The sequence below is a fragment of the Mobula birostris genome, chromosome 5, assembly GCF_030028105.1.
Source record: "Mobula birostris isolate sMobBir1 chromosome 5, sMobBir1.hap1, whole genome shotgun sequence".
In the NCBI taxonomy this organism is placed as follows: domain Eukaryota; kingdom Metazoa; phylum Chordata; class Chondrichthyes; order Myliobatiformes; family Myliobatidae; genus Mobula; species Mobula birostris.
Genome location: NC_092374.1, coordinates 4,284,843 through 4,301,018, shown reverse-complemented (window position 1 = coordinate 4,301,018; position 16,176 = coordinate 4,284,843). Strand labels below are relative to the sequence as shown.

At 44.0% G+C, this 16,176-nt stretch overlaps 1 protein-coding gene across 2 annotated transcripts in view; it reads left to right on the top strand.

Annotated features, from left to right (window-relative positions):
- LOC140197502 (growth hormone receptor-like) overlaps positions 1-16,176 on the top strand; it is a 168,519-nt gene that overhangs the window by 113,503 nt on the left and 38,840 nt on the right. For both annotated transcript variants that reach the window (XM_072257512.1, XM_072257511.1), the window contains exons 5-7: positions 5,794-5,972; positions 7,924-8,086; positions 12,978-13,107. In XM_072257512.1, coding sequence (XP_072113613.1) covers positions 5,794-5,972; positions 7,924-8,086; positions 12,978-13,107 — 472 coding nt within the window. The remainder of the gene's footprint in view (positions 1-5,793; positions 5,973-7,923; positions 8,087-12,977; positions 13,108-16,176) is intronic.

Genomic DNA, 16,176 nt, shown 5'->3' with positions numbered 1-16,176 from the left:
GTAAGCAAGACATGACAAGATTCAACATTGTTTAATGTCACTTCCAGTGCACAAGGTTAAAGGAGAACAGAATAATTGTTACTCTGGACCTGATGCAGCACAAAAAACATAAAAATAAAAACACAATAAATATAAATACATAAGATTGATTGATTGTGTATCCACAAAGTGACGCTAAGGACAGGAGTGTCTGTACGTAAGGAGATTGATAAGAAACGGTAAAGTAGTGGTGGTTGGGGGTGTGGAGGGGTGGTTTAATGGGTGGACGTGTTGATCAGCCTTACTTCTTGGGGAAAATAACTGTTTTTGAGTCTGGTGGTCCTGTGGATGCTACGTAGCCTCGTTCCTGATGAGAGTGGGACAAATAGTCCATGAGCAGGATCCTTTGTGATGTAACTGGCCCTTGTCCAGCATCTTTCTGTATTATGTCCTTGATGGTGGGAAAGATGGTGATGGGGAAGTGTTGAATAGTTTTGAATACTGTTGTAGAGCCTTCCTATCCAGCAACAGAAGAGGACTGCATTTATTGTTGCAACTTACAAGTACTGCCTGTGGTGTATATGTTTCAGTTTTACTGTCCCGACGGGAAACTGAGTTTGAAACTTGTTCTGTTACTGTTGTCATCCACCAGCGCCCCATAACACATGTAAAACGTTCTTGTTACATCGAGGTGCCAATGACTCAAGCAAAGCCACCGATTCTAAATCCTATCCTCATATTGTAGAACAGTACAGCACAGGCCCTTTGGCCCATGACGTTGTGCTAGCTACTGAACCTGCTCTCAGTCAATCCAACCCCTCCTACATAGCTGCTGTTTTTCTATCATCCATGTCTCCAATGTATGTAAGAAAGGAAGTTTTTTAATGACCTACGTAGGAGACCATTGAGTTGATTTTTATTTTATTTATATCAAGGTGTAGCTTGGCAACAGGCCCTTCCGGCCCGAGTCTGTGCTGCCCAGTTACACCCTGTGACCAATTAACCTACAACCCGCCCCGAGTCGGTGCTGTCCAGTTATACCGTGTGACCAATTAACCTACAACCCGCAAGCGTCTGGACTGTGGGAGCAAACCAGAGCACCCAGAGGAAACTTGCATGCCCACAGGGAGAACACACTAACTCCTACACACAGCGGTGGGAATTGAACCTGGGTCACTGGCGCTGTAATAGAGTTATACTAATCGCGCTGCAACTGTGCCACCCCACTCTCAGACTGTCCCATTATAATAATAATTTATTATTAGAAATAAAGTATTATTTATTTATTTGCTCAGTTTGTCCGTCTTTGTGTAGTTTCTCGTTGATCCTATTGTATTTCTCTGTTCCGCTGTGAATGCCTGAAAGAAAATTAATCTCAAGGTGACATGGTATATGGTGACATATACATACTTGCATAATAAATTTACTTTGAACACTTATATCCTGGCAAACTTTCTCTTACATATATCCATCAACTCTCCTGATACCCCTACACTATGCACAACCCACAGTGGCCAGTTAACCTCCCAGCATAGCCCTGCAGTGTGGGAGGAAATAAAAGCACCTGCCAGAAGTCCACACATTCATAAGCAGAGTCCCCGAACTCCACACTGAACTCGATAATGAGCCCAGGCTGCTGGAGCTGTGTTATAGCAGAGTCACAGAGCCGTAAAAAGAAAAAAAAGAACACAGCGAGTTAGGAACGAAGCTGAGAAGCAGGACCACAAGGGTAGTAGCCTCGGGATTGTTGCCTGTGCCATGCGACACTGAGGACAGGAATAGACTGAGGTGGCAGATAAATGCGTGGCTGAAGAACTGGAGCAGGGGGCAGGGATTCAGATTTCTGGATAATTGGGACCTCTTCTGGGGCGGGTGGGACCTGCACAAAAGGGACAGGTTGCACTTAAAATTCAATATTCTTGTGGGCAGGTTTACCAGAGCTGCTGGCAATGGTTTAAACTAATATGGCAGGTGGATGGGAACCAGGATGATAGAGCTGAGGATGAGCCAGCAGGGTTACAAGTAGATGATGGGTGTAACATGAATGTCAGGAAGGGCAAGCCAGTGATTGGGTACAAATACAGACAGAGCAAAGAGTTAAATTGTTTCACAGAGGCAAAATTCAAAAGGGCGAAGAATGCGGGACTGAGATGCTAACTGCACATAGCATTCGAAATAAGGTGGACGAACTTGTGGCACAATTAGAGATTGCGTTGTGGGCATCACTGAGTCGTGGCTGAAAGAACGCCATAGTTGGGAGCTTAACTTCAAAGGATATACTTAGTATCGAAAGGATAGGCGGTGGTGTAGTTCTGTTGGGAGGAGATGGAATCTCTTACATCTTGAGAAAGAGGTGACATAGGATCAGATAATGTCGAATTTTTGTGGGTGGAATTAAGAAACCTTAAAGGGTAAAAAACCATTATGGAAATCGTATATAGGCTTGCAAATAGCAGCTAAGATGTGAGGTTGAGATTGCAAAGGGAGCTGGAAGGGGCATGTAATAAGGGTAATGACACAATTGTAATGGGTGCTTCAATATGCAAGGAGATGGGAAAATCAAGTTGGTGTTGGATCGCAATGGAGGGAATTTGTTGAATGCCCACGAGATGGCTTTTTAGAGCAGCTTGAGCCTACTCAGGGAAAAGGTATCTTAGATTGGGTGTTGTGTAATAATCCAGATTTTATTAGGGAGCTTAATGTAAAGGAACCCTTAGGAGGTAGTGATCATAAAATGATTGCATTCATACTGCAGTTTGAGAGGGAGAAGCATGTTATATGTATCAGTATTGCAATGGACTAAAGGGAATTACAGAGGCATGAGAGAGGAGCTTGCCCAGGTGAATTGCAGGAGGATACTAACGGGAATGACAGCAGAGCAGAGATGGCTGAAGTTTCTAAGAGTAGTTCACAAGGCACAGGATAGATATGTCCCACAGAGGAAGAAATTCTCAAATGCAGGCGTAGGCAGCTGTGCTGGACAAGAGAAATTAAGGACTGCATAAGTGCCAAGGAAAGGATCATATAAGTTAGCAAAAGTGAATGGGAAGTTGGATGATTGGGAAGCTTTTAAAATCCAGTTAAAGGCAACTGGGAAAGCTATAAGAAGGGAAAAGATGAAATTTGAGGGCAAACTAACCAATAATGTAAAGCAGGATACTAAGAGTTTTTTTCCTATATAAAGAGTGAAAAGGAGGTGAGAGTTGATATTGGAGTTCTGGAAAATGATGCTGGTGAGGTAGTAATGGGGGACAAAGAAATGGCAGGTGTACATAATGTGTACTTTGCATCGTTCTTCACTGTGAAAGACACTAACAGTGTGCCAGAGGTCCGTGAGTATCAGGGAGCAGGAGTGAGTGCCTTTGCTATTACAAAGGAAAATATTTAGGCAAGCTCAGAGTACTTAAGGTGGGTAAGTCACCTGGACCAGATGGACAACATCCCACAGTCCTGAGAGAGGTTGCTGAAGAGATGACAGATTTATTGGTCATGATCTTCCAAGAATCAGTTGATTCTGGCATAGTCCCTGAGGACTGGAAGATTGAAAATGTCACTCCACTCTTTAAGAAAAGAAGAAGGCAAAAAAAAGAAATTATGGGCCAGTTAGGCTAACCTCAGTGGTCGGGAAAATGTTGGAGTCTATTGTTAAGGATGAGGTTTCGGGGTATTTGGAGACTACTGATAAAATAAGACTAAGTCAGCATGGTTTCTGTGAGGGGAAATCTTGTCTGACAAATCTGTTAGATGTCTTCAAGGAAGTAACAAGCAGGGTGGACAAAGGAAAGGCAGTGGATGTCATTTATTTGGATTTTCAGAAGGCATTTGTTAAGGTGCCACACATGAGGCTGTTTAACAAGATAAAATTCGATGGAATTACAGGAAAGATACAGGCATGGATAGAGGAATGGCTGACAGACAGGAGGCAATGACTGGGAATAAAGGGGGCTTCTTTTTTTTGGCTGCTGGTGACTTGTGGTGTTCCTCAGGGGTCAGTATTTGGACCACTGAGGTATCCAGAACTCAAGGGCATAGGCTCAAAATTGAGAGGAGACCTTTTAGATTAGAGGTACGGAGGAATTTTTTTAGCTAGAGAGTAGTGAATCTGTGGAATGCTCTGCCACACACTGAGGTGGAGGCCAAGTTTGTGGGTATATTTAAGACAGAAATTGATTGCTTTCAGATCAGTGAGGGCATCAGAGGATATTATGAGAAGGCAGGTGTATGGGGTTGAGTGGGATCCCAGGATCAGCCATGACAGAATGGCGGAGCAGACTCAATGGGTTGAATGGCTTAATTCTGCTCCTACATCTTATGGTCTTGTAAGGAGAGTATCCAAACTCCACGCTGAACTCTATAATGAAGCCAGGTCGCTGGAGTCATGTTACAGCACAGAGAAAGGACCTTCATACAACCACATCCATGAGAATAGTTTTGCCCATCAATAGTTGTCCTGAGAATATTCAAGATTCAAGACTGGTTATTACAGGAAAGATTCTAGTTTGGATAAAGCTGACTGGCAGGAGGCAAAGAGTGGGAATAAAGGGAGACTTTTCTGGTTGGCTGGTGGTGACTAGTGGTGTTCCACAGGGGTCTGTGTTGGGACTGATTCTTTTTATGTTGTATGTCACTGATTTGGATGATGGGATTGATGGTTTATGTTGCAATGTTTGCAGATGATATGAAGATAGTTGGAGTAGCAGATAGTTCTGAGGAAGTAGAGAGGCTACTGAAGGACTTAGATTAGGAAAATGGTCAAAGGACTGGCAGATAGAATACAGTGTCGGGAAGTGCATGGTCATCCACTTTGGTGGAAGAAATGGAAGGGTTGACTATTTTCTAAATGGAGAGGAAATACAAAAAAACTGAGGCACAAAGGGACTTGGGAGTCCTTGTGCAGGATTCCCTAAAGATTAATCTTCAGGTTAATTTGGAAGTTATAGGAAGTCATTCCTCCCTGTGGCCATCAAACTTTACAACTCCTCCCTTGGAGGGTCAGACACCCTGAGTCAATAGGCTGGTCCTGGACTTATTTCCTGGCATAATTTACATATTACAATTTAACTGTTTATGGTTTTATTACTATTTATTATTTATGGTGCAACTGTAACGAAAACCAATTTCCCCCGGGATCAATAAAGTATGACTATGACCTGCATTGGGACCATAGCTCTCCACACCCCTACCATCCATGTACCTATCCAAACTTCTCGTGAACCTTGAAATTGAGCTTGCATGCACCACTTGTGATGGAAGCTCATTCCACACTCTCACCACCCTTTGAGTGAAGAAGTTCCCTCTCATGTTAAACCTCACCTTTTACCCTTAACTCATGACCTCTAGTTGTAGTCCTACTCAACCTCAGTGGAAAACGCTTGTTTGTATTTACATGGAGCAGTTCAGCAGGTCAGGCAGCTTCTGTGGATGAAGGGTCTCGGCCCGAAACATCGACTGTACTCTGTTCCATAGATGCTGCCTGGCCTGCTGGGTTCCTCCAGCATTGTGTGTGTGTTGCTCGGATTTCTAGCATCTGCAGATTTTCTCTTGTTTGTGTCCAGTACTCAGTACTTTGATTTATGAAGGCCTTTGTGTCAAAAGCTTTCTTTACGACCCTGCCTACTTGTGATACCACTTTGAATGAATTAAGGACTTGTATTATAGTAGACAGATCTCTTTGTTGTACCACACTCTTCAGGGTCTATGTAAGATCTACCCACACCAGTTAGTGTTGCCTGCCCTTGTGTCTCACTATGTGTCTTTTGCTCTATCCTTGACTTCCATTGTAACTGACTGTACTCTTTTCTCTCATTGTGCCAGTGAAACCAGATGCTCCAATCTCATTGAACTGGTCGTTGTTGAACATTAGCCAGTCGGGATTGATCATGGACATACAGCTGTGGTGGGCAGTGTCAGTGAATGCCGATGCCAGCTCTGGACGGATCCCACGTAAATTTGGAATCCACTATAAGCTCAGCCAGGCTGAGCACTGGAGTGTGGTAGGTATTTCAATTACTAGAGACAAAGTTAACAGATGCTTTACTCTCAGTCAAGATCTGCATCTTGGTCATTCTCACAATGGTGAAAACCATCTCTTTCATCAGGTTATTAAATTTTCCACTTGTCACCACCAAAACCAAGCAGAAACAAGAGATCCCAACATCCCTGACTTGATTGATCAGAGATGTTCTGCAAAGGACTCTCCCAATCTGTGTTTGGTTTCTGCAATGTACAAACACAGACAGGATCAGGCAGAGGAGGGTTAGTATCATCAGCCTTAATGTACAAACACAGACAGGATCAGGCAGAGGAGGGTTAGTATCATCAGCCTTAATGTACAAACACAGACAGGATCAGACAGAGGAGGGTTAGTATCATCAGCCTTAATGTACAAACACAGACAGGATCAGGCAGAGGAGGGTTAGTATCACCAGCCTTAATGTACAAACACAGACAGGATCAGACAGAGGAGGGTTAGTATCATCAGCCTTAATGTACGAACACGGACAGGACCAGACAAAGGAGGGTTAGTATCATCAGCCTTAATTACGAACACAGACAGGATCAGGCAGAGGAGGGTTAGTATCATCAGCCTTAATGTACGAACACGGACAGGACCAGGCAGAGGGGGTTGACACCATCAGATGAACACATAGACAATGTTAGAGTGTCACAGTAGCTCAGGGGTTAGCACGACACTATTACAGTTAGGAGTTCAATTCCGTACCATTCTGTAAAGAGTCTCTGTACATCTTCCCCATGGAATGTCTGCGGTTTTCCCAGGTGCTCCAGTTTCCTCCCACGTACTGGGTTGGTTAATTGGTCGTTGTAAATTGTTCTATGCTTAGGTTAGAGTAATATGAGCTGGGAGTTTGCTGGGGTGGTGGGGCTCAAAGGGCTGGAAGGCCCTACTCGATGTTTAATTGCTAAATAAATAGATAAATAACGCTGGGGGGATTCAGCAGGTCAGGAGAGGGATGAACAGTCGACACTTTAATTTCAAGTTTAATTGTCATTCAACCATGTACATAGCCAAATGAAACAGCACTCTTTTAGGGCCAAGGTACAAAACACAGTACCAACAGTCACACACAGCACAAGGCAAATAGAGCACATATAAGGTAGCAGTAAGCATGCAGTCACACAAAGAAAATCTAGCCCATGTCCTATAGATTGATGGTGCATGGATAGTGTTGGCACCAACAAGGCCGCAGCAGCCCACAGACAGACACAATCCAGATTGTCTTCCATTGAGTGAACATTGAAGAGCAGCACTAACCGGAGGGGCCAACCAGACCCCAGCCAACACGGGCACTGCGCCACTGCGTCACACCGTCACTGGTGTTTCCTCTCGTGGCCAGCCCAGCACGGGCCCTGCGTCACTGCGTCACACCATCACCAGTGCTGCTTCTTGTGGCCAGCCCAGCACGGGCACCGCGTCACTGCATCACACCATCACCAGTGTTTCCTCTCGTGGCCAGCTGCAACAGGCGATCCCACGGCAGGAGGGCCTAGTCCGTGACACAACCGAGGCCAGGCCGCTCCCTCGCCATCAGTCTTGCTAATGAACCTGTGAACCAGACTTGCAGTATTGGAGTTGAGACCCTTTATCAAGACCGGAAAGGAAGGGGGCAGAAGCCAGGAGGTGAGGGGAGGGAAAGGAGTACAGGCTGGCAGGTGATAGGTGAAGCCAGGTGAGGGGTGGCTGGAGGAGGGGCTGAAAAAGGAATCTGATAGGAAAGGAGACTGGGCCATAGGAGAAAGGGAAGGGACAGGGCGCCAGAGGGGGGTGCTGTGTTTTAAATGTTTCACTGTTGAGAAAAAACCATGTAGTCAGATGATGGCAGAGGTTTTTCAGAAAATCTAATGCTGTCTTTTTCTAATTCTGCTCCTGCAGCCTTGTTGTTTCAACGACTAATACAAAACTTTCTAAACTCTCTGTCTTCACAGATTGAAACCTTACCTGGCCTGCGTCCACCTCAACCTCTTTACGGCCTTGCGACAGGGAAAGAGTACGCTATCCGACTGAAGTGCAGTTACCACAACGTTGGCAATTTCAGTGAATTCAGCGACATTTTATACGTCTACCTTCCAACTCCGCACTCGGTAGAAGGTGAAGGAAACTTTACCACCGTGTATAGCTAAGTGTGAAAGTGTGTACATACAAATTGTTTTGAGATGTTATTTAACGATTGCATGATTAACTGATAACTCTCAGTGCCAACCTCCAAGAGGATCGCAACCTTGTCGTAGAGTTTGGAGGCTTGCGTGCCTGAATGACCTGGAGAGGTCATTGTTGGCTGGAATCAGGGCCTTGTGTATTGGCTGTTGGTAGGGTCACCCATGCCAAACAGGTCAAAGTGCAGAGGCCAAACTAAGAGTGGTCCACCAGGTACTAGGGTCCAGCTCTGGGCCAACAATCCTGACGGGTTGTTATCGGAAACAGCAATGAAGAATCCTTCTATACAAAGATGGAGGACCTTCATTGCTGCCCTAAATAGCAGCGGTGGAACGGGCAGTAAGGGAGACTTAGTGCTAGCTGATAGATCAGGAAATATTGTAATATCGTGGTTGTGCTCGTTGTTAGGACATGCCACTCTCACCTGGTCCCTCAACACCACCTCCTTAGGAAGTAAGCTCATCAGTGTCTACTTCCTGAGGAGATTGAAGTGAGTGAGATCCTTCCACCCATCCCATTCTCACCATGGAGAGTGCCCTGAGCAGCTGCATCACGTCTGGTATGGGAATTGCAAGGCATCTGGCCGTAAATCCCTATAAAGCAGTCTGAGGACTGCTGAGAGAACAGTCAGGGTCTCTCCTCCACTCATCAGAGATACTTATCAAGAGCACTCTATATGCAAGGCCCTTAGCATCAGTGATCCCTCCCATCTGTCCATCAATCTCTTTGAATCCCCCCCCCCCACCCATCTACCATCAGGCAGGAGGTTCCATTAGCATTAGGACAACTGTTAGGATGGGAAAAATCTTCTGTCCTCAGGCAATGAGATTAATGAACTTACTGCTAACACCCAGGTCTCATCATGTACTGTTTTTTTTTTAACTTGTGTCATAAATGCACCTTATTATTTGTTCACTTATTTGTGGTGATGTTACTTTCTGTGTTGTGTGTGAGTTATACGTACTGTGTTGTGTGTAAGTTATATGTACTGTGTGTGTGAGTTACACGTACTGTGTTGTGTGTGAGTTACACGTACTGTGTTGTGTGTGAGTTATACGTACTGTGTTGTGTGTGAGTTATACGTACTGTGTTGTGTGTGAGTTATACCTACTGTGTTGTGTGAGTTGTACGTACCGTGTTGTGTGTGAGTTATACCTACTGTGTTGTGTGTGAGTTATACGTACTGTGTTGTGTGAGTTACATGTACTGTGTTGTGTGTGAGTTACACGTACTGTGTTGTGTGTGAGTTACACGTACCGTGTTGTGTGTGAGTTATACCTACTGTGTTGTGTGTGAGTTATGCGTACTGTGTTGTGTCTGAGTTATACGTACTGTGTTGTGTGAGTTATATGTACTGTGTTGTGTGTGAGTTACACGTACTGTGTTGTGTGTGAGTTACACGTACTGTTGTGTGTGAGCTATACCTACTGTGCCGTGTGTGAGTTATACCTATTGTGTTGTGTGTGAGTTATACGTACCGTGTTGTGTGTGAGTTACACGTACTGTGTTGTGTGTGAGTTATACGTACTGTGTTGTGTGTGAGTTATACGTACTGTGTTGTGTGAGTTATATGTACTGTGTTGTGTGTGAGCTACATGTACTGTGTTGTGTGTGAGTTACATGTACTGTGTTGTGTGTGAGTTACCTGTACTGTGTTGTGTGTGAGTTATACCTACTGTGCTGTGTGTGAGTTATACGTACTGTGTTGTGTATGAGTTACACGTACTGTGTTTGTGAGTTACACGTACTGTGTTGTGTGTGAGTTATACCTACTGTGTTGTGTGAGTTATACCTACTGTGTTGTGTGTGAGTTACACGTACTGTGTTGTGTGTGAGTTATACGTACTGTGTTGTGTGAGTTATATGTACTGTGTTGTGTGTGAGTTACACGTACTGTGTTGTGTGTGAGTTACACGTACTGTGTTGTGTGTGAGTTATACCTACTGTGCTGTGTGTGAGTTATACGTACTGTGTTGTGTGTGAGTTATACGTACTGTGTTGTGTGAGTTATATGTACTGTGTTGTGTGTGAGTTACACGTACTGTGTTGTGTGTGAGTTATACCTACTGTGCTGTGTGTGAGTTATACGTACTGTGTTGTGTGTGAGTTACACGTACTGTGTTGTGTGTGAGTTACACGTACTGTGTTGTGTGTGAGTTATACCTACTGTGTTGTGTGAGTTATACGTACTGTGTTGTGTGAGTTATATGTACTGTGTTGTGTGTGTGTTACACGTACTGTGTTGTGTGTGAGTTACCTGTACTGTGTTGTGTGTGAGTTATACCTACTGTGCTGTGTGTGAGTTACACGTACTGTGTTGTGTGTGAGTTACACGTACTGTGTTGTGTGTGAGTTACTTGTACTGTGTTGTGTGTGAGTTACACGTACTGTGTGTGTGAGTTACACGTAATGTGTTGTGTGTGAGTTATACCTACTGTGTTGTGTGTGAGTTACACGTACTGTGTTGTGTGTGAGTTACACGTACTGTGTTGTGTGTGAGTTACACGTACTGTGTTGTGCACCTTGGTCCAGGGCGACGTTGTTTCATTTGGTGGTATACATGTATATGGCTGAATGACAATAAACTGAACTTGAAATTGGTCAAGTTGAAAGAAACTGGATCTGTAAAGAGGAAGATTGCTAGATTTGCTATACGTATCCTTACTAGAAAATGCATTGCCCATCCCAGGCTGGTGAGAACACAATGGGTCTTTCAGGCTGGTGAGGACACAATGTGTCTTCCAGGCTGGTGAGAACACGACGGGTCTTCCAGGCTGGTGAGAACACGACGGGTCTTCCAGGCTGGTCAGAACACGACGGGTCTTCCAGGCTGGTGAGAACACGACGGGTCTTCCAGGTTGGTCAGAACACGACGGGTCTTCCAGGCTGGTCAGAACACGACGGGTTTTCCAGGCTGGTCAGAACACGACGGGTCTTCCAGGCTGGTCAGAACACGACGGGTCTTCCAGGCTGGTCAGAACACGACAGGTGTTTCTGGCACAGGAAAGTCCATCTCTGGGTTATCTTATGAATAAAATCCACGGTTTTTGTCTTAATATGTTGTTTTTCCTCTTGCATACTTCAACACATAGCTCAGTATAGTTCCCCAGGGATTGGTGACAAATAGCCTTTTGCTATTTGTCATCTACACTTTGTGGCCACTTTATTAGGTACAGCTGTACTTCTGCTTGTTAAGGAATATATCTAATCAGCTAATCATATGGTAACATAACAGCATGAAGGCATGGTCAGTTGTTGTTCAGAATGGGGTAGAAATGTGATCTGAGTGATTTTGACCATGGAATGATTGTTGGCTCAGGCAGAGTGGTTTGAGTAGCTCAGAAACTGCTAATCGCCTTGGATTTTCATGCACAACAATCTCTAGAGTTTACAGAAAATGGTACAAAAAACATCCAGTGAGTGGCAGTTCTGTGGGCGAAAAAGCCTTGTTAATGAGAGAGGTCAGAGAAAAACGGCCAGACTGGATCAAGCTGACAGGAAGATGACAGTATCTCAAGTAACCACACATTACAATAGTGGTGCGCAGAAGAGCATCTCTAAACATACAATGCATCGAACCTTGTAGTGAAAGGGCTACAGCAGCAGAAAGGTACACCGGGTTCCACTCTTGTACCTAATAAAATGGCCACTGTGTGTATATCAATGGTTTGGATGACAATGTACAAAACATGGTTAACAAGTTTGCATATAACACTAAAAGAAGTGACGTCAGGCAGTGAAGATGACTATCAGGATATACAGAAAGATCTTGATCAGATGGGTAAGAGGAATGGCAAATGGGGTTTAACTTGGATAAATGTGAGGTTTTACATTTTGTGGAGACAAGAGAAGGTAGAAATTTTACAGTGACCCTGGGGTATGTTGTAGGACAGAGGGACCTACGCTTACATGGTTCCTGAAAGTGGAGTCATAGGAACACAGGGTGGTGAAGAAGGCTTTTGGCACACAGGAGTACATCTTCTAGGGCATTGAATTCAGAAATAGGGATATTATTTTGCAGTTGGGAAGGACTCATTTGGAATATTGTGTTCAGTTCTGTCACCAGTTGGAACAGTGCCATGAATCTAGAAAAAACAACAGAGGTTTACAAGAATGTTGCTGGGACTCAATGGAGTGAGTTATGGAGAGAGTTTCAGAAGGTTGGCATTTTGTTCATTGGAGCCGAGGGGTGGTCATTTCAAGGTGTATAAAATCATGAAGGGCACGGATAGGGTAAATGTACAGTTGGGTTGGGGAATCGGGTGCTAAAGGGCACAGGTTTAGGGTAAGGGGGAGAAATTTAATGGGAAACTGAGGGGGATATTTTTCACCAAGAGATTGGCCAGAGGAAGTGGCTGAGGCAGGTACATTAACAACACTTAAAAGGTGCTTTGACAGATACAGGGATGTGGGCAAACAATGGCACATGGGACTGGTGAAAATGTGAACGTGAGTTGCCATGGACCAGATGTGCTGTATGTCTCCATGACTCTATTATTGTTCACTGTCTGTGACTGATGCCAGTCTTCTGGCTGAAAGGGCCTTTCAGGAGTCTGTAAGAAAACCATCAGGTAAGGCCAGTGTTCTTTCTTCTCCCATCAGTGTCAAGGTCGACACCTAAAGAACGTGCCAGGATCCTTGGTCAAAAGGGGGCACTGAAGCGAAAGGCAGGGCCATGGTGCTGAAGATTCTTGTATGGCCATTGTCATGTGACTGACCGATCCAGGTGATACAGTGGCAGGGTTGTCCAGGTCTGAGAAGACCAGCGGTATGGCCCCCTGGAGCTTGGTGATGGTTTCTGACTTGTACTGCTGTTCTCTTGCAGATCCGTTAGAAAGGCCCAGCATTATCGAGTGTCGCTCACCCGAGCAAGAAACTTTCACATGCAGGTGGAGCAGTGGAACTTACCAAAACCTGACAGAACACAGGCAGCTGAGATTCTTTTATACAAAGGGGTAAGATATGTTCACAAGAATAATTCCAGTAGGAGCATTTGATGGCTGTAGGCCTATACTCACTGGAATTCAGATGAATGAGGGGGGGGATCTCATTGAAACCTATCGACTATTCCAAGGTTTCGATAAGAGTGAATGTGGAGAGGATGTTTCCTATGGTGGAGGGAGTCTAGGACTGGAGGGCATAGCCTCAGAATAGAGGGACATCCAGTTAGAACAGAGATGAAGAGGAATTTCTTTAACCTGGAATTCATTGCCACAGATGGCTATGGAGGGCAGGTCATTGAATATATTTAATGTGGAGGTTGATAGATTCTTGATTAGTAAGGGGATCAAAGGTTATCGAAGCAGGAGAATGGGGTTAAGAGGGATAATAAGTCAGTCATACTGAAATTACAGAGCAGACTCAGTGGGCTGAATGGCCTAATTTTGCTCCTATGTCTTATGGATTGTTGAAGTGCATTTTGCAGTATTCATTTTCCTGCACCTGTGATTTTTCTTTGTAAGAGAGAATGAATCTTCCTGTTTGAGAACATTCCCAGCTACTTCCAACTCTCCATGCCATTCAGGTTTAGATGGCACCAAACTGGGCTCTCAGCTGAGGTTGTAGTTCAGACTGAGTTGATTTTTAAGCAATACATAATTAATTGAATCACACCCTTTCAAAATCAATCTTTCCTCTCATTGTCCTTCAGATGACTATTGAATGATTTATTTTAAAATACCAAATAAATGTTTGTACACTTTAATTCAAATAAAAATCAAGAATTCTGTTAGATTTTTGCAGAAGTTTTATTAGAGTCAAAGGCCTTACTAAAGTCCATGTAGACAAAATCCACTGCTTTGCCTTCATCCACTGTCCTGGCAACTTCCTTGAAAAACGCTATAAGATTGGTTAGATGCCACTTACCACACACAAATCCATGCTGACTATTCCTAATTAGTCCCTGTCTCTCCAAATATTTATATATCAGGACCTTTAGAATACCTTCCAATAACTTTCCCACTACTGATGTCAGGCTCACCAGCCTATAATTTCATGGTTTAATTGTAGAGCCTTTCTTATTCCTTTACTCCTCAGCTATCCTCCGATCCTCCAGTACCTCACCTGTTGCTAAGGATGATTTAAATATATCTGCGAGAGCCCTTGCAATTTCTGCACTTGCCTCCCACAGGGTCCGTGGAAACACCTTGTCAGGACCTGGGGATTTGTCCTCAAAGGTAGCAAACACCTCCTCCTCTGTAATCTGTACAGGGTGCATGGCCTTGCTGCTGCTTTGCCTCACAGCTGGAAAGTCTGTGTCCGTCTCCCAGTGAATACAGATGTAAAATTATCCATTTCAAATCTCCCTTATCTGTTTATCTTCACAAACAGATTGCCATTCTGATCTTCCCAAGGACTAATTTTGACCCTTGCAACTCTTTTGCTCTTAACATATCTATAGAATCCCTTAAGATTCTCCTTCACCTTGTCCACTAGGGCAACCTCATGCCTTCCTACAGCCCTACTGATTTCTTTCTCGTGTGTCCTCTTGTATTTCTTATACTCCTAAAGTACCTCATTTGTTCCTGCCTGCCTATACCTTCTATGCATCTCATTGTTTTCCTTAACCAGGTTCTCAATATTACTTGAAACCAATGCTCCCTAAACCTGATATCCTTGCCTTTTATTTTGACAGGAACATACGAACTCTAAACAGAAAACAGCCTATCCCAATCCATTCTTGCCAGATTCTTTCTAATACCATCAAAATGGTCTTTCTCCAATTTAGAATCTCAACCTGAGGGCAAGACCTATCCATTTCCATAATTACCTTGAAACTAATGTCATTATGATCACTAGATACAAAGAGTTGCCCTGCACAAACTTCTGTCATCTGCCTGTCTCATTCCCTAATAGGAGATCAAGTATCGCACTCTCTCTAATTGGGACTTCTGTGTACTGATGAAGGAAACTTTCATAAGCACATTTGACACTCTTTCCCATCCAGCCTTTTTACAGTATGGGAGTCCCAGTCAATATGTGGAAAGTTAAAATCACCTACCATCACAATGTTATGTTTCCTGCAATAGTCTGCGATCTCTCCACAAATTTGTTCCTTTAAATCCCGTACACTGTTCTATGGTCTATAATATAATCCCATTAACATGGTCATACTTTTCTTACTCCTCAGTTCTATCCAAAAGCCTCCCTAGATGAGCTCTCCAGTCTGTGACTGAACACGGCCGTGACATTTTCCTTGTCTAGTAATGCCACCTCTCCTCTTTTAATCCCTCCAGCTCTATCACGTCTAAAACAACGGAACCCCAGAACACTGAGCTGCCAGTCCTGCCCGTCCTGCAAACAAGTCTCACTAATGGCTCCAACGTCATAATTCCATGTGTTGATCCATACCCTGAGATCATCCACTTTTCCTACGATGCTTACTACATTAAAATATACGCAGCTTATTCCCACAATGCTCAACTTTTTAGGCCATAATACATAGGAGCAGAATTAAGCCATTTGGCCCATTGATTCCTGACTTTGTATGCAGGCTTAACATCTTTCTCCACAACCACTGTCTGCTCTGGCGCTCTGGTTCCCATGCCCCTAATATTATTGCTGTTATAGTTGTGGGATAAGGGGTATTAAACATGCTTTCACGCGCCGACCATCAAACACCTATTTCATACTAATGCTACCGCACATTCAACTCTGGCTGTGTTCCATCAGCTCCCTGCCCCTTCCCACACTCACCCATGCGGTGGGGGAATTTACACTGACCAATGGGCGTCTCCCCCACTCCCCGTACATTTTCAGATGTGAGAGGAGACTGGAGCATCTTCAGAATGAGTTGTGGATTGAATGGGCTTTCCTCAAACATGATTTCTAGTGTATATCTGAGACATCTTTTCCTCCTTTACTTAATTTTTAAAAAAACGCCACTAAAGCAACTAGCTGGAGGTTTAGGCTTCTAATTATGGATCTGCACTGAGCCACAATTATTGTAAATTGTCACTGTAAATGGCATCTGATTGGATCATTTGTAATTTCTTTCTCCTTGGAGACGGTTTCTGGCAGTCAGT